General features: G+C 43.3%; 1 protein-coding gene across 1 annotated transcript in view; it reads right to left on the bottom strand.

Annotated features, from left to right (window-relative positions):
* Positions 1-3,726: 3,726 nt before the first annotated feature.
* Positions 3,727-22,589, bottom strand: part of LOC143788270 (coagulation factor XIII B chain-like) — a 115,535-nt gene continuing 96,672 nt past the window's right edge. Inside the window, exons 6-7 of the mRNA XM_077277797.1 lie at positions 5,838-6,029; positions 3,727-4,004 (exon numbers count right to left, since the gene is read on the bottom strand). Of these exons, the coding sequence (XP_077133912.1) occupies positions 4,003-4,004; positions 5,838-6,029 (194 nt within the window). The 3' untranslated portion in view covers positions 3,727-4,002. The remainder of the gene's footprint in view (positions 4,005-5,837; positions 6,030-22,589) is intronic.

Here is a 22,589-nt window from a genome sequence, read left to right as displayed (position 1 = left end):
ATCTGATTTATCTCGAGTCTGCCAAACGGCTGAGTCCTAGACAGGCCCGATGGTCCCTGTTTTTCTCCCGTTTTGATTTTGTGGTCTCCTATCTTCCGGGTTCTAAGAATGTTAAGGCTGATGCCCTCTCTAGGAGTTTTTTGCCTGATTCTCCTGGGGTTCTTGAGCCGGTCAGTATTCTGAAGGAAGGGGTGATTCTTTCTGCCATCTCCCCTGATTTACGACGGGTTCTTCAGGAATTTCAGGCTGATAAACCTGACCGCTGTCCAGTGGGGAAATTGTTTGTTCCTGACAGATGGACTAGTAAAGTGATTTCGGAGGTTCATTGTTCTGTGTTAGCTGGTCATCCGGGAATTTTTGGTACCAGAGATTTGGTTGGTAGGTCCTTTTGGTGGCCTTCTTTGTCACGGGATGTGCGTTCTTTTGTGCAGTCCTGTGGGACTTGTGCGCGGGCCAAGTCTTGCTGTTCCCGCGCTAGTGGGTTGCTTTTGCCTTTGCCGGTCCCTGAGGGGCCTTGGACGCATATTTCTATGGATTTTATTTCGGATCTTCCGGTTTCCCAGAGGATGTCAGTTATCTGGGTGGTTTGTGACCGGTTTTCTAAGATGGTTCATTTGGTACCTTTGCCTAAGTTGCCTTCCTCTTCTGATTTGGTTCCATTGTTTTTTCAGCATGTGGTTCATTTGCATGGCATTCCGGAGAATATTGTGTCCGATAGAGGTTCCCAGTTTGTTTCTAGGTTTTGGCGGGCCTTTTGTGCTAGGCTGGGCATTGATTTGTCTTTTTCTTCCGCATTTCATCCTCAGACAAATGGCCAAACCGAGCGAACTAATCAGACTTTGGAAACTTATTTGAGATGCTTTGTGTCTGCTGATCAGGATGATTAGGTGGCTTTCTTGCCATTGGCCGAGTTTGCCCTTAATAATCGGGCTAGTTCTTCTACCTTGGTTTCACCCTTCTTTTGTAACTCTGGTTTTCATCCTTGTTTTTCTTCGGGGCAGGTTGAGCCTTCTGATTGTCCTGGGGTGGACTCTGTGGTTGACAGGTTGCAGCAAATTTGGGTTCATGTTGTTGACAATTTGGTGTTGTCTCAGGAGGGGGCTCAGCGTTTTGCTAACCGTCGTCGGTGTGTTGGTTCCCAGCTTCGGGTTGGGGATTTGATCTGGTTGTCTTCCCGTCATGTCCCTATGAAGGTTTCTTCCCCTAAGTTTAAGCCTCGGTTTATTGGCCCTTATAGGATTTCTGAGATTATCAATCCAGTGTCTTTTCGTTTGGCCCTTCCAGCCTCTTTTTCCATCCATAATGTTTTTCATAGATCTTTGTTGCGGAAATATGTGGTGCCCGTTGTTCCCTCTGTTGATCCTCCTGCCCCGGTGTTGATTGATGGGGAGTTGGGAGTATGTGGTTGAGAAGATTTTGGATTCTCGTTTTTCGAGGCGGAAGCTTCAGTATCTTGTCAAATGGAAGGGTTATGGCCAGGAGGATAATTCTTGGGTTGTTGCCTCCGATGTTCATGCTGATGATTTGGTTCGTGCCTTTCATTTGGCTCGTCCGGATCGGCCTGGGGGCTCTGGTGAGGGTTCGGGGACCCCTCCTCAAGGGGGGGTACTGTTGTGAATTCTGCTCTTGGGCTCCCTTCGGTGGTTGTAAGTGGTAGCGCTGCTGTCTCTGAATCTCAGCATTTATCAGGTGTGTTCACTTTTTGCAATTGTGACTGGGCTATTTAGTCTTGCTTCACCCTTTAGTCAGTTGTCCATTGTTCCTGGAGGATTCACATCTCTGCCTGGTCTCTCCTGCTTTGCATTTCTTTTCAACAAAGATAAGTTCTGGCCTTGATTTTTGCTGTCCACATGCTGTGGCCTTATTGTTCAGTTCTTTTCCATGTTTTTGTCTTGTCCAGCTTGGTCTGTATAAGGATTTGTTTAGCCAAGCTGGTATCTCTGGAGATGCAGATATACCCTCCATATCTTTAGTTAGCTGTGGAGTTTTTGTATTTTCTGTGGTGGATATTTTCTAGTGTTTTAATACTGACCTCATAGTACTCTGTCCTATCCTTTCTATTTAGCTAGAAGTGGCCTCCTTTGCTAAATTCTGATTTCAGTCTGTGTATGTTTTTTCCCTCTCCTCTCACAGTCAATATTTGTGGGGGGGGCTGTCTGTCCTTTGGGAATTTTCTCTGAGGCAAGATAGTTTTCCCTTTTCTATCTCTAGGGGTAATTAGTCCTCCGGCTGTGTCGAGATGTCCAGGGAGTGCTAGGTACATTCCACGGCTACTTCTAGTTGCGGTGTTAAGTTCAGGGTCTGCGGTCAGTACAGGTACCACCTTCTCCAGAGTACATCTCATGCTGCTCTTAGGCCACCAGATCATAACAGGATCCATTCACTATAATGAGGGAGGCAGATTATTTGCACTCTGTCCACTGTTCAACGGTGTTTGTCTTTTCAATGGTACACAAAACTGTGGTTGATAGTGCATTTATACATGAATACACACTGCTGGATCAAAGAAAGAATTAAAAGTGACTCCGTCTGCCTCATGATAGGAAATGGTTCCGTTGGTGTTTCATCTGGATCACATATTTCAGAGATTTACATGGGATCCAAGAAGTATAGTTTCTCCTTGCAGAGATTGACATGTTAAGCATGTCGAGATGAGGAGACTTAAAGCTGCAATGCTCCTCTGGGAAATATGAGGAGAGCGTAAGAGGACTAGAATTCTAGTGCCACCTATTGGAAGTAGCAATCCTAACAGTCAATGTCGCCCCTATAATGAGCCTTGTCACATGACTTAGGATAAGACTCTGGTTTGACTTTTATCCAAAGTCATGTGACAAGGCGCAGTAAAGGGTCGACATTGACTGTTAGGATTGCTACATCCTATAGGTGGCACTAGAGTTCTAGTCCTCTTCCTCTCTCAAGAAACAATTTGCAGAGATTTACATGGAAACCCCCAAAATGCGGGCACAGCTACTGTATTTACCTAACAGCCAAGACGTTGGTCCATTGAATGTCGAGCAGGGGTTAAATACTTGGCATCTTTGGAAACTTGAAGCTAAGTAAAATAATGAACAGTTTTAACATATGAATGGTTTTTCAGTGGAAATGAATAGGAAGTGTCTTTCAAGTGTTATTGGAGCAATTTTTTTTTTTTTTTTTTTGCACCACCAGCATTTTTTTTTGTTTTGCCATAGTTTTTGAGGCAATTCTTCAAAAAGCATTTTCCAAATTGTTTTTAACCTACATTGAACATTGAAGAAACTGTTAGCGTTTTTTGAAGCAAAAACAAAGGCAAAGCGCTCAAAAAGTTACTCTGACATCCTTTGAGCCTTCCCATTGATTTTATTATAAAGTATAGAGCATCTTTAAAGCAGAAAATGCCTGAAGAATGGAAGGTCACTTGTTTGAAAATCTGAAGAATTTAAAATACAGTCAAACACTAAAATTACGAGTAGTGCTTTTTTCAAGGAAATGCATGTATTCAATCTTTAGATCTTGCTTTTTCAGGAGGTATTCTGGATTGGGATCCACTTTAAAAAATGTGGCTTGCACATATCCTTAGAAATTATATAGTGACACCTTGCCTGTAGTTTACAGTTTAATAATCCAAATTACAGCAAGCTTTTAGGATAATTTCCCTTTAATATTGCAACAGAATTTACATCCCATTTACAGTCTTATGTTTAGTGATCATTTTGATTATTACAGAATTTCCTTTTTTTTTTTTTTGCTGTTTAATTTCAATTATGAGAAACTATTCACTTAATTTCCTCCTTAATAGTCATTGAAGTAGTTCTGTAAAAAGTCAACAAGTTACAAGCAAGCATTTAATTGATTACAGTGTAGGATTCATCATATGTACTTCACTTCCTTGCATTAATAAAGGCAGTAGCATAAACTCCAGGAGTTATTCCAATATGAACTTCTCAGCATTTAACAGATGAACATTTGATTTTGATCAGAAAGCTTCTTCAAGATCATTTTTTTCTCACCGGGTTTAGTTGATTCTGTAAGATAGAATATTTTCAGAGGAAAAGAAAGATTTAATGTCCAAATAAGACAGATTAATTTGGGGTTTTTCCCTATAATTTCTGCTAAGGCAATAATACTTCATTTTGTTTACCATCATCAGTCTTCTGTTTCCTCACACACATACTAATCTTTGGGGCCAAGTTAGACACAGCTCAATTCAATTCCTACAGACTTTGACAGCAGGAGTCCCAGCTGATGGATAGACTCTTGTGTGAGTGCTAACTGTGGTTTTTACGGATATAACTCCTACCTATGATATTCTATGGGGCTGTGCACATGTCCAATTTTTCAATTCAGCAATACAAGTCTATGAATCACTGAAAAAAATCGGACCGCAGTCGGGTATCATCTAATTGCCGTCCAATTTTCAGGGACTGACAGAAAGGACAAGGTGGGGGACCTTTTTATTCTCCATATATGAGAAAAAATGATTACAAACTGATCAAACTCAGATGAAACTCTGGTCAGAATAATCGGTATGTTTTATACGCATATAGAAAAATTGATCATGCGACCCTACCCTCACTCAGACAATTACAAAATTCTATTTTCTGCCTCACCCAACAGTTGTGAGGTACAATGTTGTGGTGGTGGTTTCAGGTCAAATCACTAACTACATCTACAGAACATCGTATTCTTCTAATCTGTCTATCCGTTAGCTGCAAGCAACTTTCAGTCTGAGGCCGGAGTCACATTACCGTTCAACACGACCGAGTGCTACATGATTAAAACATCACATAGCACTTGTTCCATTGTTACTCTATGGGGCAGCTCAGATCTGCGATTATTTTCTCATGCTGACTCAGCGTGCGAGAACAATCGCAGTATGTTGCAATTGGCAATGAGACTCGGCTCACTCGCATCCATACAAGTCTATGGGTGCGAGGGTAACATCACACTGCACTTGGATATCTCCCGAGTGTGGTGCAATATACACCAATGCCGGCAGCAGAGGAGATGGAGAAATGAATTTCTCCGCCTCCTCCGCAGCTGTGGTCCGATCCTTCCTATGCGAGAGGATCGGAGCACAGAGCACTGACACTCCACTCCCACTCACAGCAGAGCAGGACCCGAGGGTCATTAGCATATCGCATCTGATGCTCTTGCCATTATATGGATGACCAGCTACATGTGTGTCTCTGCACTGGGGAACACATGGGTGTGGATGCAGTTTAGGAAGAAGAAAATTGGTTAAGATAGTCTAAAATGCCATTTAAACAGACTGATTTTGGACCATTTTTCGAACTTTTATGCAAGCAGACAAATATTGGTTTAAAAGGGAAGAGTCAGATGGCCATATAACTTGGACGAGAATCGCAACGCAATGCACTGACTAGCTGTCTGCTCTCCCGCCCAGAGAGTGACAGCATGTATTTTTATGAAGCTGTCACGTTTGAGTCGGGACTCGGGAGAGGCAATGGCTAGTCAGTGCATTGCGTTGCGATCCTCGTCCGAGTTATATGGCCGTCTGACTATTCCCTTATGCTTATTGCTAAACAGACAGCAACTTTAAAATGGGTCCCCATGGTTTATGAATGCCTCGGCATCCATCCTGAATGTGTAGATTGTCAGGCTCATACCTCCTGAGCATATAAACCCAACAATGGTCACAAATTTAGTGTGGAACGGGCATTATTAACTTCACTCATAGGTGGTTTTATTATTATGGTTGATTGGAGGGGGTTCTAAATGCTACATGCAATCCAACACAAAACTGGAAGCCAGACCACTTAAAGTTATACTGAAATAAAGAGCTATAATATACTTTTCCTGAATTAATACATTTTCAAGAATGTATGTCCACTTACATATTTCATGGCAAACAGGGTAGAAAATGTCCTCCTTAATGCATTGTCCAGCTGTGTCGGTCAGTATGGTATATCCTGCTTTGCACACAAAATGAATGATCTCTCCATCCTCATAAAATACTTTTGAATCATAATTTGGATGCAATTCCAAAAAGTTTTCATCTATTTTTTCTTGGTTTATCCGGCAAGGTTCTACAACACATTTGGGAATTTAACAATACATTATGATTCTGTGATTATTAAATATTATGCTTGTAAGGAGTTTTCACTTAAACTAGCAATGATGAAACACGTGTTGTGTCTGGTGGAAGGTGAGCTGATCACGGTTATGCAATACTAACTTTATCCTTGGGTACTTGTAAATATTACTTTACTACTAGTAATATTCATTATAATATACCTTTGGGATATTTGTACACTTAACTTTATCAGCTAAATAATTCTATTAAACGTTTCATGTTCATACATACAGACACTTATTTTACCTACTACTGAAGGATCGTACTTTTTTGATCACCTGCGATTTTGCTTTCTTTCTACCCATGTACTTGTGAAACTTCCATGTTTAGCTCATCTGCCACATACACACATATTGTTACATGTACAGTGAGGGGAAAAAGTATTTGATACCTTGCTGATTTTCTAAGTTTGCCCACTGACAAAGACATGAACAGTCTATAATTTTAAGGGTAGGTTAATTTTAACATTGAGAGATAGAATATCAAAAATAAAATCCAGAAAATCACCTTTTATAAATTATATAAATTTATTTCCATTTTGCGTGAGAAATAAGTATTTGATCCCTCTGGCAAACAAGACTTATTACTTGGTGGAAAACCCTTGCTGGCAAGCACAGCAGTCAGACGTTTTTTGCAGTTGATGATGAGGTTTGCGCACATGTCAGGAGGAATTTTGGTCCACTCCTCTTTGCAGATCATCTCTAAATCATTAAGATTTGAGGCTGTCACTTGGCAACTCGGAGCTTCAACTCCCTCCATAAGTTTTCTATGGGATTAAGGTCTGGAGACTGGCTAGGCCACTCCATGACCTTAATGTGATTCTTTTGGAGCCACTCCTTTGTTGCCTTGGCTGTATGTTTTGGGTCATTGTCTTGCTGGTAGACCCAACCACTACCCAATTTTAATATCCTGGCGGAGGGAAGGAAGCTGTCAGGAGGATTTTATGGTACATGGCTCCATCCATTCTCCCATTTATGTGGTGAAGTAGTCCTGTGCCCTTAGAAGAGAAACACCCCCAAAACATAATGTTTGCACCTCCATGCTTGACAGTGGGGACGGTGTTCTTTGGGTCATAGGCATTTCTCTTCCTCCAAACACTGCGAGTTCAGTTAATGCCAAAGAGCTCAATTTTTGTCTCATGTGACCACAGCACCTTCTCCCAATCACTAACAGAATAATCCAGGTGTTCATTGGAAAACTTCTGACGGGCCTGCACATGTGCCTTCTTGAGCAGGGGGACTTTGTGGGCACTGCAGGATTTTAAACCTTTATGGTGTAATGTGTTACCAGTGGTTTTCTTAATGACTGTGGTCCCAGCTGCCTTGAGCTCATTACCATGTTCCCCCCATGTAGTTTTAGGCAGATCTCTCACCTTCCTCATGATCAAGAATACCCCATGAGGTGAGATTTTGCATAGTGCCCCAGCCGATGTCGTTGACAGTCATTTTGCATTTCTTCCATTTTCTTACTATTGCACCAACAGTTGTCTCCTTCTCACCCAGCATATTACGTACGGTTTTGTAGCCCATTCCAGCTTTGTGCAGGTCTATGATCTTGTCCCTGACATCCTTATAAAGCTCTTTAGTCTTGCCTATGTTGTAGAGGTCTGACTGATTGAGTCTGTGTACAGGAGTCTTTTATAAAGGAGACTATGCAAGACAGCTGTCTTTAATGCAGGTAACAAGTTGATTAGGAGCGTCTAACTGGTCTGTAGGAGCCAGAACTCATAATGGTTGGTAGGGGATCAATTACATACTTCTCACTGCAAAATGCAAATAAATTTACAACATTTATACAATGTGATTTTCTGTTTTTTATTTTTGAAATTCTATCTCTCAATATTAAAATTAACCTACCCTTAAAATTATAGACTGTTCATGTCTTTGTCAGTGGGCAAGCTTACAAAATCAACAAGGGATCAAATACTTATTTCCCCCCACTGTATGCACATGCATGTATCTTAAAGCTTTTTTAAGGTGTCTCTGATTGTCTTTTGGTGTTTCCTTTCATTGTTTTGCATATAATGTACATGTTCTTAATTAATTCATACAATAAAAGTTAACTTTTTAAATCATTATTGTGGTATATTTCATTCCCGGCATAATCATTCTTTCTTTGGTTACTTAAACAAAAATTGAAAAAAACTAAGACAGAAAGTATTTAGCCTCCCTGGTCCAGTAATGCCTCCCCTCCTGAGCTCCAGTCTCTGTGCTTTTTGGCTGCAGTGGTAACTTCATGGCATAGGCCATGTTCATACACATGTTCAGTATTTGATCTTCATTTTCCATCAGTATTTGTATGTCAGAACCAGCAGTGGATCAGGGAAATGTACGCTTCTGAAAAAAATAAAGGGAACACTAAAATACCAAATCCTAGATATCACTGAATGAATTATTTCAGTTGCAAATCTTTATTCATTACATAGTGGAATGTGTTGAGAACAATAAAACATAAAAATTATCAATGTAAATCAAAATGAGTATCCCATGGAGGTCTGGATTTGGAATGATACTCAAAATCAAAGTGGAAAATCAAATTACAGACTGATCCAACTTCAGTGGAAATGCTTCAAGACAAGGAAATGATGTTCAGTTGTGTGTGTGTGTTGCCTCCATGTGCCTGTATGACCTCCCTACAATGCCTGGGCATGCTCCTGATGAGGCGGCAGGTGGTCTCCTGAGGGATCTCCTCCCAGACCTGGACTAAAGCATCCATCAACTCCTGGACAGTCTGTGGTGCAACGTGACGTTGGTGGATGGTGCGAGACATGATGTCCCAGATGTGTTTAATCGGACTCAGGTCTGGGAAATGGGTGGGCCAGTCCATAGCTTCAATGCCTTCATCTTGCAGGAACTGCTGACACACTCCAGCCACATGAGCCTATGGCAGTCAGGCTTGTCCCCCTTGGACAAAGGCTGAGGTAGTGGTCCAGCTGCTGGGTTGTTGCCCTCCTATAGCCCCCTCCACATCTCCTGGTGCACTGGCCTGTCTTCTGGTAGTGCCTTGAGCCTCTGGACACTATGCTGACAGACACAGCAAACTTTCTTGCCACAGCTCGCATTGATGTGCCATCCTGGATGAGCTGCACTACCTGAGCCACTTGTGTGGGATGTAGAGTCTGTCTCCTGCATGATATCACAAGTGTGAAAGCACAACAAACATTCAAAAACAAAACATCAGCCAGAAAGCATTGGCATTGAGATGTGGTCTGTGGTCCCCACCTGCAGAACCACTCCCTTATTGAGTGTGTCTTGATAACTGCCAATAATTTCTATCTGTTGTCTATTCCATTTGCACAACAGCATGTCAAATTGATTGTCAAACAGTATTGCTTCCTAAGTGGACAGTTTGATTTCACAGAAGTTTGATTTACTTGGAGTTATATTCTGCTGTTTAAGTGTTCCCTTTATTTTTTTGAGCAGTGTATATATATGTATTGTTATGCCCTACAATGCTGCTATGTTGTAAAATGTGATGTATATATGTTAAAGTGCAGGGGGTGTAATAGTTAATTTAGCCCACTAGAGGGGGACACAATGGTGTAAGTCAGTAGCCTGATAGAAACTAGTTTATATAGGAGAAGCCAACTGTGGTAAGGCTGAGTATTTCCTACATCTGAGTTAGTAGGCCAGGGAGCCCAGACAGGTCAGAGGGCCATAGGGCCTGGGCAAAGCAGTTGACCATGCAATGTTTAAGTAAGGAGTCCAGTCATCCAGGGCCAAAGGTCACAGCAGTGAAGGAATGCAGGGCAGCTCCAATATGTGGCAGCTAACTACGCCGGCTGATGCCCATATGTCTTGTGCGAAATGGACAGGGGAACTCCTGAAGATAGTTAGGCTGACCACAAGGAACGATGCTGTACTGGAAAACTCAGTGCGCCTCTATGATATTCCGGAACAAGTGAGGGATAGTGCAGAGCAAGACAAGGATGTGTCCTGTGAAGTTCCCTATGAAGTTGCTGTAACTGTGCTGGACGTACTGAGAATGGAACCAAGTAAAATCGTTTGTTTTAAGTTGGAACTGGCTCTCCTTGTTTGACACCATCAGGAAGAACTCAGCAGTACAGAGAGGATCCTGATGGATGGGAAAGCGGAAAGAAAGGTACGGTACAAAGGGGACATTGAGTGCATGTGACGGGAGACCAGGATGTGAATGAGCAACCTTTGTCAGCCACGACTACGGCCCTGGCCCTTCTCACAAGGTCATGGCCAAAAGGATTGACACCCTTACAATTGCACATAATTTTACACTAAATCCCAAAAACGAACTGGCCAAAATTGTTGACACCTTTGCAAAATTATGGGTAAACAACTTTGTTTCAAGCATGTGATGCTCATTCAAACTCATCTGTGTCAAGTAACAGATGTAGGAAATATGAAAATCACACCTGAAATCAGATCAAAAGGGGAGAAGTTGATGCAATCTTTGCATTGTGTGTCTGCGTATTCCCCACTAAGCATTATTAACATAAAGAGGAGACGGGAACTGTCTAAGGACTTGAGAACCAAAATTGTAGAAAAATATCATCAATCTCAAGGTTACAAGTCCATCTCCAGACATTTTGATGTTCCTTTGTCCACAGTGCGTAACATAATCAAAAAGTGTACAACCCATGACACTAGCTAGTCTCTCTTGATTTTTGTGGCACAGAAAGGTTGATGAAAGGTTGCAACGTAGGATAGTCCGGATGGAGGGTAAGCAGCCCTAATTAAGTTACAAAGATGCATCAGTGTCATCACAAACTATCCATTTGACATTTTAATAAAATGAAATGCTATAGCAGGAGACCCAGGAGGACCCCAATACTGACACAGATTCATAGAAAAGCTAGACTGCAGTTTTACAAAATGAACATGAATAAGCCAAAATCCTTCTGGGCAAGCATCTTCTGGACAGGTAAGACCAAAATAGAGCTTTTTTTTTAGTAAAATGCATCGTTCTACTGTTTACCAAAAATTGAATGAGGTCTACAAAGAAAAGAACACAGTACCTACAGTCAAATATGGTGAATGTTCAAAGATGTTTTGGGTTTGTTTTGCTGCCTCTGGCACTGCTTGCCTTGACTGTGTGCCAGGCATCATGAAATCTGATGATTACCAAAGAAGTTTGAGTTGCAATGTAGAGCACAGTTTCAGAAAGCTGGGCTTGGTCCTAGGTCATGGATCTTTCAGCAGGACAATAACCCAAATCATACTTCAAGAAGCACCCAAAAATGGATGGAAACAAAGTGCTGGAGCGTTCTGAAGTGACCAGCAATGAGTCTGGATCTAAATCACATTGAACACTTGTGGAAAGATCTTACAATTGCTGTTGGGAGAAAGCACCCTTCAAATAGGAGGTACCTGAATCCGTTTGCAAAAGAATAGGGATCCAAACTTCTAGTTGACAGGTGTAAAACGCTTATTCATGGTAGAAAAAAGTGTTTGTAGTTATTTATTCTAAAGGGTGTGCAGCCATATATTAAGTTAAGGGTGCCAACAATTTTGTTTAGCCCATTTCTGGGGTTTAGAGTCAAATTATGTTTAATTTGCCTTTTTCCTCATCTTTTGTATTGTTCCAATACACACAAATGAAGTAAACATGTGTATAACAAAATGTGTAATTGCAATAATTTTCTGGGAGAAATACTTCATTTTTTGGAACAATTTCAAGTCTGTCAACTATTACTATACAATAACTGTAAGTGGTAATATCTCAAATGAGTCATCATTTCTCTCTGGTGCCCTACAGTGTGTGACAGAGTAACACTTTTTATTAATTGTGATTTAAAAAGAATCTGTCAGCAGGATTTCACCGCCAAACTATTTATATGCGCATATAGCTCTTTCAATGGCAAATCCAGCAATACCTTTACATGACCAATCTGTTCCAAATGCAATAGAGACTGAAGAGCTATTTGTAGATCTGAAGCCTCTCTCACTCCAGCTCTCTCCCCCGACCAGCAGTGTCTCCTCCAGCTGGACTGACAGCCTCAATACTGTGTGACTTCAGGCAAAATAGCCATCAGTTAATTAGGATGAGGCAACGCTGGGTGGGATATAGAAGTGGAGTGACAGAGGCTTCAGAGCTACAAATAGCTCTTCAGCCTCATTTGCATATCAATTCAAATCTTTGACTTCTCAGTAATGGAGGAACCATGTAAAGGTGTCACTATAAAAAATACATATCAAATACAATTTTTTTTATTCTATTAACTGCATAATACATTTTCCTCACTGCAGCTTAGACTACAGATGAAAAACAGATTAAAATGTCCCTTTTTTCAAAATAGCATAAGTAGGCACTACCTACAATAATTGCAATTGGGCTCCCTTACTGCAGCGGCTAGCATCCCGGCAGTAGTTACATCAAGGGAGCCTTGACAGAAGGTTTATACAGTAAAATATCAATGTATGCAGATGATACAAAACTATGTAAAGCAGTCAATACAATAGAAGATAGTATTCTGCTACAGATGGATCTGGATAACTTGGAGACTTGGGCCGAGAAGTGGCAGATGCGGTTTAACAATGATACATGTAAGGTTATACACATAGGAAGAAGGAATCAATATCACGTTACACACTGAATGGGAAACCACTGGGTAAATCTGACATGCAGAAGGACTTGGGGATCCTAGTTAATGATAAACTTACCTGGAGCAGCCCCAGTGCCAGGCAGTGGCTTCCAAGGCAAACAGGATCATTGGGTGCATTAAAAGAGGTCTGGATACACATGATGAGAACATTATACTGCCTCTGTACAAATCCCTGGTTAGACCGCACATGGAGTACTGTGTACAGTTTTAGGCACCGGTGCTCAGGAAGGATATAATGGAACTAGAGCGACAAGCGACAAGTGGGCAACAAAATTAATAAAGGAGATGGGGGAACTACAATACCCAGAGAGATTAGCAAAATTAGGATTATTTCGTCTAGAAAAAAGACAACTGAGGGGCGATCTAATAACCATGTATAAGTATATATGGGGACATAACAAATATCTCTCCGAGGATCTGTTTATACCAAGGAAGGTGACAGTCACAAGGGGGCATTCTCTGCATCTGGAAAAGAGAAGGTTTTTACACCAACATAGAAGAGGATACTTTACTGTTAGGGCAGTGAGAATCTGGAATTCCTAACTTGAGGAGGTGGTGATGGCGAACTCAGTCAAGGGGTTCAAGAGAGGCCTGGCTGTCTTCCTGGAGCGTAACAATATTGTATCTTACAGTTATTACGTTCTTTAGAAGGACGTAGATCTGGGGATTTATTCTGATGGAATGTAGGCTGAACTGGATGGACAAATTTGTTTTTTCAACCTTGCCAACTATGTTACTATGCTACTATGTAACACATGATAGACAGGAAAAATATAGAGAAACAAAAAATAAACAGACTAAATGAAAAACCTCCTACACCTGCAAACGTAACAGAAAGAGAAGGGTGCTGGGGAGGAGGACTCACAATCAGACTGCAGGAAAAGCAACTGGTGTTGATCAAGCAAGATAATCCCTAGTTGAGGAGCTGGAACTCTTAACACCATCTACATAGAAGTATAGATAGCAAAGAAAGTCAGTGAGAGGTGAATAACTCGAATACAGGTGCTTCTCACAAAATGAGAAGATCGTCAAAAAGTTATTTTATTTCAGTTCTTCAATACAAAAAGTGATCGTCATATAATATATAGACTCATTACAAACAGTGTTATCTATTTCAAGTGTTTACTTCTTTTAACGTTGATGATTATGGCTTACAGCCAATGAAAACCCAAAAGTCATTTTCTCAGTAAATTAGAATACTTTATAACACCAGCTTCAAACATTATTGTAAAATCTAAAATATTGGCCTACTGAAATGTATGTTCAGTAAATGCACTCAATACTTAGCCGTGGCTCCTTTTGCATCAATACGGCTTGGCGTGGAGGCGATCAGCCTGTGGCGCTGCTGAGGTGTTATGGAAGCCCAGGTTGCTTTCATAGCAGCCTTCAGCCTGTCTGCATTGTTGGGTCTAGTGTCTGTCATCTTCCTCTTGACAATACCCCATAGATTCACTATGGGAGTAAGGTCAGATGAGTTTGCTGTCCAATCATGCACAGTGATGCTGTTGTTTTTAAACCAGGTGTTGTTACTTTTGGCAATATGGACCGGTGCCAAGTCCTGTTGGAGAATGAAACTTCCATCTCCTAAAAGCTTGTTTCTAGAGGGAAGCATGAAGTGCTCTAAAAATTCCTGGTAGACAGTTGTGCTGACTTTGGTCTTGATAAAACACAGTGAACCTACACCAGCAGATGACATGGCTCCCCAAACCATCACAGATTGTGAAAACTTCACACTAGACCTCAAGCAGCTTGGATTGTGTGCCTCTCCACTATTCCACCAGACTTTGGGGCCTTGATTTCCAAATGAAATGCAAAATTCACTTTCATCTGAAAACAACACCTTAAACCACTGAGCAACAGTCCAGTTCTTTTTCTCCTTGGCCCAGGTAAGATGGTTCTGGCTTTGTCTTTTGGTCATGAGTGGCTTGACACAAGGAATGTGACACTTATAGTCCATGTCCTGGATACCTCTATGTGTGATGGCTCTTGCAGCAATTACTCTAGCAGCAGTCTACTCCTTGTGAATCTACCCAAAATTTTTGAATGTCCTTTTCTTAACAATCCTTTCAAGGCTGCGGTTATCCCGGTTGCTTCTGAACCTTTTTCTACCATACTTTTTTCTTCCACTCAACTTTCCATTAATAGCTTGGATACAGCACTCTGTGAACAGCCAGCTTCTTTAGGAATGACCTTTAATGTTAGGGCTAGCGGAACGCACCAAATAATTAGAAAGATAGAGTAAGGTGCGTTCGCAGCCTGGAGTCCACCGTGCTGAGATGGAACCTGCTGCTAAGTAATGACGGACTATATGGAGGTACAATGTGGATACACACACGGGTTAACTTCAAATTAGATGGAACAAAAGTCTTGCCTGGGGGCACAGACTCTAGCGAAACCGGAGCCACAGTTCTCAGGCTCTCTAAAGGGACAATAAGCCGAGGCTCCTCCTCTGATGATGATGACGACATTACAGAGTGAGAGAGAGCGTCGGCACAGACGTTCTTCTCCCCAGAAAGAACATGGAGGGTGAAATGAAACCGGGAGAAGAAAAGGGACCATCTAGCCTGACGAGAATTTAGCCACTGGGCTGTCTGTAAATACACCAAGTTCTTGTGGTCTGTGAACACCTGGAAGGGAAAGCGAGCCCCCTCCAGATGATGTCTCCACTCTGAGAAAGCCAACTTCAAAGCTAGCAACTCCCTGTCCCCGATGGAATAATTCCGCTCCGCTGGTGAAAAGGTCTTAGAGAAGAAGAAGCAAGGATGCTTCCGACCTTGAGCATCCTTTTGGAAGAGGACTGCTCCAGCACCAACGGATGAGGCATCCACCTCCATAATAAATGGCCTATCTACATCGGGGCGATGTACGATGGGAGCGCTAGTGAAGTGTGACTTAATCGAGAGAAAGGCCTTAGAGACCTCCGACCACAACTTGGGATTTGCCCCTTCTTGATGACACTGACTTCCTAATGAATCCTCTTGCCAGATTCTCTCAGATATACTGTGACATTGCCTCCGTCTCTGGGAGAGACAAAGGATAGACTCGACCCTGGGGAGGCTCAGCACCAGGCAAGAGATCAATAGGGCAGTCATAGGGGCGGTGAGGCGGAAGGGTGTCCGCAGCCCTTTTGGAGAACATGTCTGCATAGGGCCAATATTGCTTGGGAAGAGAGGATAAATCTGCGGGTACCTCAGTAGTAGCAACCTGAATGCTCTCCCTCTGACATCTACCCCCACAAGATTCACCCCATCCTAAAATTCTGCCTGTGGACCACTCGATATGAGGAGAGTGATACCGTAGCCAAGGCATCCCTAACAGGATCTCATCAATTCCCTCAGGAATGACGAGCAGAGATATAATCTCCTGATGAGATGGCGACAAGGACAGAGTGAAAGGGATGGTCTGGTATGTATCTGTGAGGGCAGTGTTGACCCATTCACCACTCGTACAGTTACTGGTTGAGCTAGCATTACCAGGGGTATTGCGTGATGTTGGGCGAAGGCAGAAGACATAAAATTGCCCTCCGCTCCAGAATCCACGCAGAGCTCTACCGAGTGAGTAAATGAGCCTATTGTAATTGTCCCCTTAAAGGACAATTTAGAGACAAACGTCGCCGTGTCTAGTGTACCTCCACCTACTACCACTAGACGCTGACATTTCCTCGACCGCTGGGGACATCTGGTGGCAAGATGTCCTGACTGCTGGCAAACATGACAAACCTGGAGTGCACGAGCGGTCCGGGACTTAGATCCCGCTCATGACACTTCCATGACCTCATGTGACTCAGGGGCCTGGACTGGAGATTCCAATGGTTTGGCGAAGGTGGGAGCCAGCCGAAACCTCTGCCTGCACTGGGCTCGCTCTAACCTCCGCTCGTGAAAACGGAGGTCAATATGAGCAGACACTGCTATTAACTCCTCCAGTGTGGCGGAATCTCCCTAGTGGCCAGGGCATCCTTCACGTGGTCAGCCAGCCACCTCCAAAATATCGGAACAAGGGCTTTATCTGACCACTCCAGCTCAGATGCCAGGGTGCAGAAGTGGACGGCAAAATGGCTGACACAGGACGAGCCCTGAGTCAATGCCAACAGTTGGAGCGCCGTATCATGGGTGACATGAGGTCCTAAAAAGACCTGTTTCAGAGTGCTCAGGAACAACGAAGCACTCTGCACCACATGATCGCCATGCTCCCACAGCGGCGTAGCCCTGTCCGACAGGAGAGACACAATAAACCCCACCTTAGCCCGCTCTGTAGGGAAACGAGAGGCCAGAAGCTCGAGATGTATAGAGCACTGACTCACGAAACCCCTACAAGACTTACTATCACCAGAAAAATTTTCTGGCAGCGGGAGGCGAGATACAGTCGGTACAGGGGTGGCAGTGGACAAGGTTACTGCAGCCACGCTAGCAGCCTGAACAGCAACTGCGGTTACATCCACAGCTGAGGTTGTGCGCTCAAGAGCCGCCAACCTACCCTCCAGCTGCTGGGTGTACAGCAAGGATTGCTGTTTGTCCCTCATTACTAGCCAGACCCTGGCGCTAGTGTAATGTTAGGGCTAGCAGAACGCACCAAATAATTAGAAAGATAGAGTAAGGTGCGTTCGCAGCCCGGGGTCCACCGTTCAGCGATGGAACCTGCTGCTAAGTAATGACGGACTATATGGAGGTACAATGTGGATACACACACGGGTTAACTTCACCCTGTGTGAAGGAAGCAAACCCTGTTCCTTCACAGGGCCGCGGTACCGCACCAAGAGCGCAAGCAAGGAGTCTCAGAACTCAATCCCAAGACACAGGATTTGAGTTCAAATAGACCTCTTGAGCTCGACACCGCAACTGGGGTGTCAGAGTGAAAGAAATAATATTAATAAAGATGCACGAGAGTGCCTGCGGTGCCGCACTGGTGGACGCCACTAACCACCCAGGCTTGGGTCAGGAAAGCACTGTGAAAGTGCACGGCGCCGCACTGGCGGTCACAGCAATAGACGCTGTTTTATGTGTTACATGCTGATGGCTAAGTCGGGCGCTAGATAGCAATCATCCACCTTACGCAAGCAGTCATACAATAGGGATGGGATATTTAAGGATGACTTGCACTCATCAACACACACGAATACAAATGTACACTAGCGCATAGCCATGCGGCCATGCAAACTTTTTATAGCTGCAGCATGTACAGGACCTTCCCAGAAGGACCAATGGGAGGCTGCCACAGAAGTTGAGCACCTTCAGGACCTTCCTGGAGGACCAATGGGTCCTGCTGCAGTATCTGAGCATGTGACCCTCGATCTCCAATGGGAGATATTGCCCTGGGCATGCTCAGAAGGGGAAAAGCAGGACTTAGTCCCAAAAGCGTCTGCTCGCCGCTGCCCAGCACTGGCTTCAATGGCAGAAGCTGGAAAAGCAGCAGTAACCCTATGCACAGAGTGAGACTGAGCAAGACGCTGGGACCGACATCTCCACTGAGCAGACTCCACTGTGGCTGGAGAAGAATGGGAGACCGCAGCGGAGATGGTTCGAGATTCCCCCTGTACAGAGGTGGGAACTCGACACCCAACATTTTGTGGCTTAACCTTCTTGTGGAGTGTGTCAATGACTGCCTTCTGGACGCCTGTCAAGTCGCCGTCTTCCCCATGATTGTGGAGCCTACTGAAACAGAATAAGGGACCTTTTTAAATGCTTAGGAAGCCTTTGCAGGTGTTTTTTCAGGTTTCATAATCATCAACATTAACAGAAATAAACACTTGGAATAGATCACTCTGTTTATAATGACTCTATATAATATAGGAGTTTCAGTTTTTGTATTGAACAACTGAAATAAATTAACTTTTTGATGATATTCTAATTTTGTGAGAAGCACCTGTATAAAGCTAATTCCAAAATGTGATAGAACAGAGCCAAAGGAGAAAATAGAAAACACCTGAAGTGAAACACACTAAGAAAATGAAAGGAAGAACAAAAGAACCATCAGAGGTTGGACAGAGACTAATTGGGCTGTAGCCCAACAGAAAGAGAAACAGACCACACAGCAAAAGTTCACTGGATTGAGTCCTGGAACCGTGCCGTGATACTTTTTGTTAGGATGGATTAGCAGTAGTGTTGAGCATTCCGATACCGCAAGTATCGGGTATCGGCCGATACTTGCGGGTATCGGAATTCCGATACCGAGATCCGATACTTTTGTGGTATCGGGTATCGGTATCGAAACAACATTAATGTGTAAAATTAAGAATTAAAATAAAAAATATTGCTATACTCACCTCTCCGACGCAGCCTGGACCTCACCGAGGGAACCGGCAGCGTTCTTTGCTTAAAATGCGCGCTTTTACTTCCTTCCGCGATGTCACGGCTTGTGATTGGTCGCGTGCCGCCCATGTGGCCGCGACGCGACCAATCACAGCAAGCCGTGACGTAATTTTCAGGTCCTCAATGCCTAATTCTAGGCATTCAGGAATTTAAAATTACGTTCCGGCTTGTGATTGGTCGCGTCGCGGTCACATGGGCGACGCGACCAATCACAAGCCGTGACGTCACGGGAGGCAGGAGACGCGCGCATTTTTAAAATTACGTCACGGCTTGTGATTGGTTGCGTGCCGCCCATGTGACCGCGACGCGACCAATCACAGCAAGCCGTGACGTAATTTCAGGTCCTCAATGCAGAAATAGGCATCAGGACCTGAAATTACGTCACGGCTTGCTGTGATTGGTCACGTTGCGGTCACATGGGCGGCACGCAACCAATCACAAGCCGTGACGTAATTTTAAAAATGCGCGCGTCTCCTGCCTCCCGTGACGTCACGGCTTGTGATTGGTCGCGTCGCCCATGTGATCGCGACGCGACCAATCACAAGCCGGAACGTAATTTTAAATTCCTGAATGCCTAGAATTAGGCATTGAGGACCTGAAAATTACGTCACGGCTTGCTGTGATTGGTCGCGTCGCGGCCACATGGGCGGCACGTGACCAATCACAAGCCGTGACGTCGCGGAAGGAAGTAAAAGCGCGCATTTTAAGCAAAGAACGCTGCCGGTTCCCTCGGTGAGGTCCAGGCTGCGTCGGAGAGGTGAGTATAGCAATATTTTTTATTTTAATTCTTTATTTTACACATTAATATGGTTCCCAGGGCCTGAAGGAGAGTTTCCTCTCCTTCAGACCCTGGGAACCATCAGGAATTCCGTCCGATACTTGAGTCCCATTGACTTGTATTGGTATCGGGTATCGGTATCGGATTAGATCCGATACTTTGCCGGTATCGGCCGATACTTTCCGATACCGATACTTTCAAGTATCGGACGGTATCGCTCAACACTAATTAGCAGCAATTTTTCATTTTTCTAACAATTTATAAAATCTGTTTTTTCGGGGACCACTTCACATTTGAAGTGACTATGAAAAGCCTATATATAAGGCCACACTTGAGTGTGCAGTGCGAGAAACTTGCGCGAGTCTCTTGCATCAATACCCGTAACTGCCGTCAGTACTGGGGACCAGAGCGTGCAGCTGCATAGAAATACATGCAACCACACGCTCCGGTCCTGAGTGCTGGCGGCAGTGATGGGTATTGATGCGAGAGACTGGCGCGAGTCTCTCACATTGCACACGCAAGTGTGAGCCTGGCCTAAAAAAAAAAAACAGGGCCCTGTAGGCTTGGATTTATTTTTCCCTTAATAATAATAAAGACCTTCATTTAAAAACTGCCTCTTGTGTTTACCTGTGTGATCATTGTCTAATATTTAAATTTGTTTGGTTATCTGAAACATTTAAGTGTGACAAACATGCAAAAGAATAGGAAATTAGGAAGGGGACAAACACTTTTTCATGCAACTTTATGCAGTCAAGCCGAAAGTGTTGGTACCCTTGAAATCGCTTTGTGTGATATGTCCAATTTGCCTTTTTTTCTTTTTTTTTTGTTGTTCCAATACACACAAATGAAGTAAACATGTGTAAAACAAGATGGGTAATTGCAATAATTTTCTGGGAGGAATACTTCCTTTTCTGGAACAATTTCAAGGGTGCTAACCCTTTCGGCCATGACTGTATGTGTAAACTTGAAAGCCTTTTGAAAAATATATTTATACATTTAACAAAAAAAACCTGTTTTAGTCAATAAGTCATTTTCTAATTGTACTTACAGTGCCTTGAAAAAGTATTCATACCCCATGAATTTTCCACATTTTGTTAATGTTACACTCACAAACTTAAATTTATTTTATTTGGATTTTATGTGATGAGTGATGCAGTGAGCACGTTAGAAGTCCAGCCACGAAAGAGGCTGAGCCATACAAACAGGAAGCACGCTGTGGGTGTCAGGCAAGCGGCATTTTCACTACAACTTGTGAAAAGAGAGGAGCTGAGGAAGATGTCAGTTGTAATGGCACACGCTGACCGCAAGGCAAATGAGCATTGAATGAGCATTGATGATGAAGAGTGAATGGAGGACATGATCGGTGAGAGTCATTATGGTGACCCATATGCAGTGGATGAGTACTGGTGGGTATTTGGAGTCCTTTGCCTGCCCTGTGGGCCTTCATTACCATGATCAGGTGGTTCCAAAGAGGCCACCATCACCAGTTATTGTTGTTTCTGCCTGAAGGGAGACACTCAGTGTACACTGCTCAGTGTACCCAGTAGGTAACCACTTCAGAGTACCGAAAAGAAGCGGAGCCCACTGCAGAAGGTATGCAAGCATTAACTCCATCCCACCCAGTAAGGCAAAACACAGACTGGCAACTATTGTATTGTGCCCAATTTTAAACCCAAAACAGCTATGGTGAATTCCCCAGAAATATTGAGCGGTAATATACTGAGGGAAGGAAGATGGTAGAGGGGCACCGGGAAGGATTTTGGGCCTTGACTTCACCCTGAGATCCTAATGCAGATGTACAGGTAATCCCAGTGATGGCTTCATCTGGAACTTGCTTGGCCCTGCCTGAGGGGAGTATGGAAGGAGATGGAGAAATTTCAAAAGACACCTGAGAAGTGACCAAGGTGCCCCCTGGGCAGAAGCATCCTCCTGCAGCCCTAGTTTCGGTTGGCCGAAGTAGGCCACGTTTGAAAGATGGGTAGTTCTGGAGAACTGCTACTGAGACAAAACCTTGAGACCAATAGGGCCTCCACTGAAAGGTCAGTTAAAGGTGAAATTGTTTGAAGGACTGTTTCTGGAATCCTTTTGGCTATAAGGCCTGTTTTTTTCTGAAAGGTCTTTTCACCCATGTAAGGATCTTACCCGCAAAGGACTGTGTGCTTAACGTGTAGGCACAGCTGTGCAGTTAAATGACTATGTCCCCAAGTCCTAAGGATTGTTGTTGGGGGAGAGGACATGGATAACCCGATGTCCCAGTTAGGACAGGAATCTTGAGGACTGTGTCCTTGGACAGGAAGGGCTGTTGCTGTGTTATCCTATTGGCTTCTGTTAAGTATGGACATGAACACTTTTTCCTGAGGCCCTTAACCGAGAAGAGCCAAGTGTCCAATGAGAGGAAGATATCCAGATGAAGATGCAAATTGTAAATGTTTTATTGTGTGCTAATCCTTCCTTTTAGGTTCAGTATGGTTGAAGACGACCATAACTAAAGTGTGGGTAGTATGTATATTATATTATATTGCTACCATGACATGATTCTCTGCATAATTCAGTATATCTTTCACATTTTGTTTCATGTCAATAGATGTGATATACAGTATAATATACAGATATTTATGCAACTGTTCCTATATTACACGCCCCTCTTCCCACAGCTTGTCGCCACATGTGTACATGTGTCCCATCCCCATTCTGCACTGTAAGTGTACTTGTTCATCAATAAAATATTACTTTTTATATAATTTTGAACTATTTATTGTTGTTTTCTATCCTTGAGCATGACGACCTGTCCTCTTGAGTCCGTATTTACATTAGCATGTTTGATATGTTGGTATAGAACCTTGATTTGCTTGC

Source organism: Ranitomeya variabilis, chromosome 8 (assembly GCF_051348905.1).
Source record: "Ranitomeya variabilis isolate aRanVar5 chromosome 8, aRanVar5.hap1, whole genome shotgun sequence".
Lineage (NCBI taxonomy): Eukaryota > Metazoa > Chordata > Amphibia > Anura > Dendrobatidae > Ranitomeya > Ranitomeya variabilis.
This window is presented reverse-complemented; position numbering and strand designations above follow the sequence as displayed.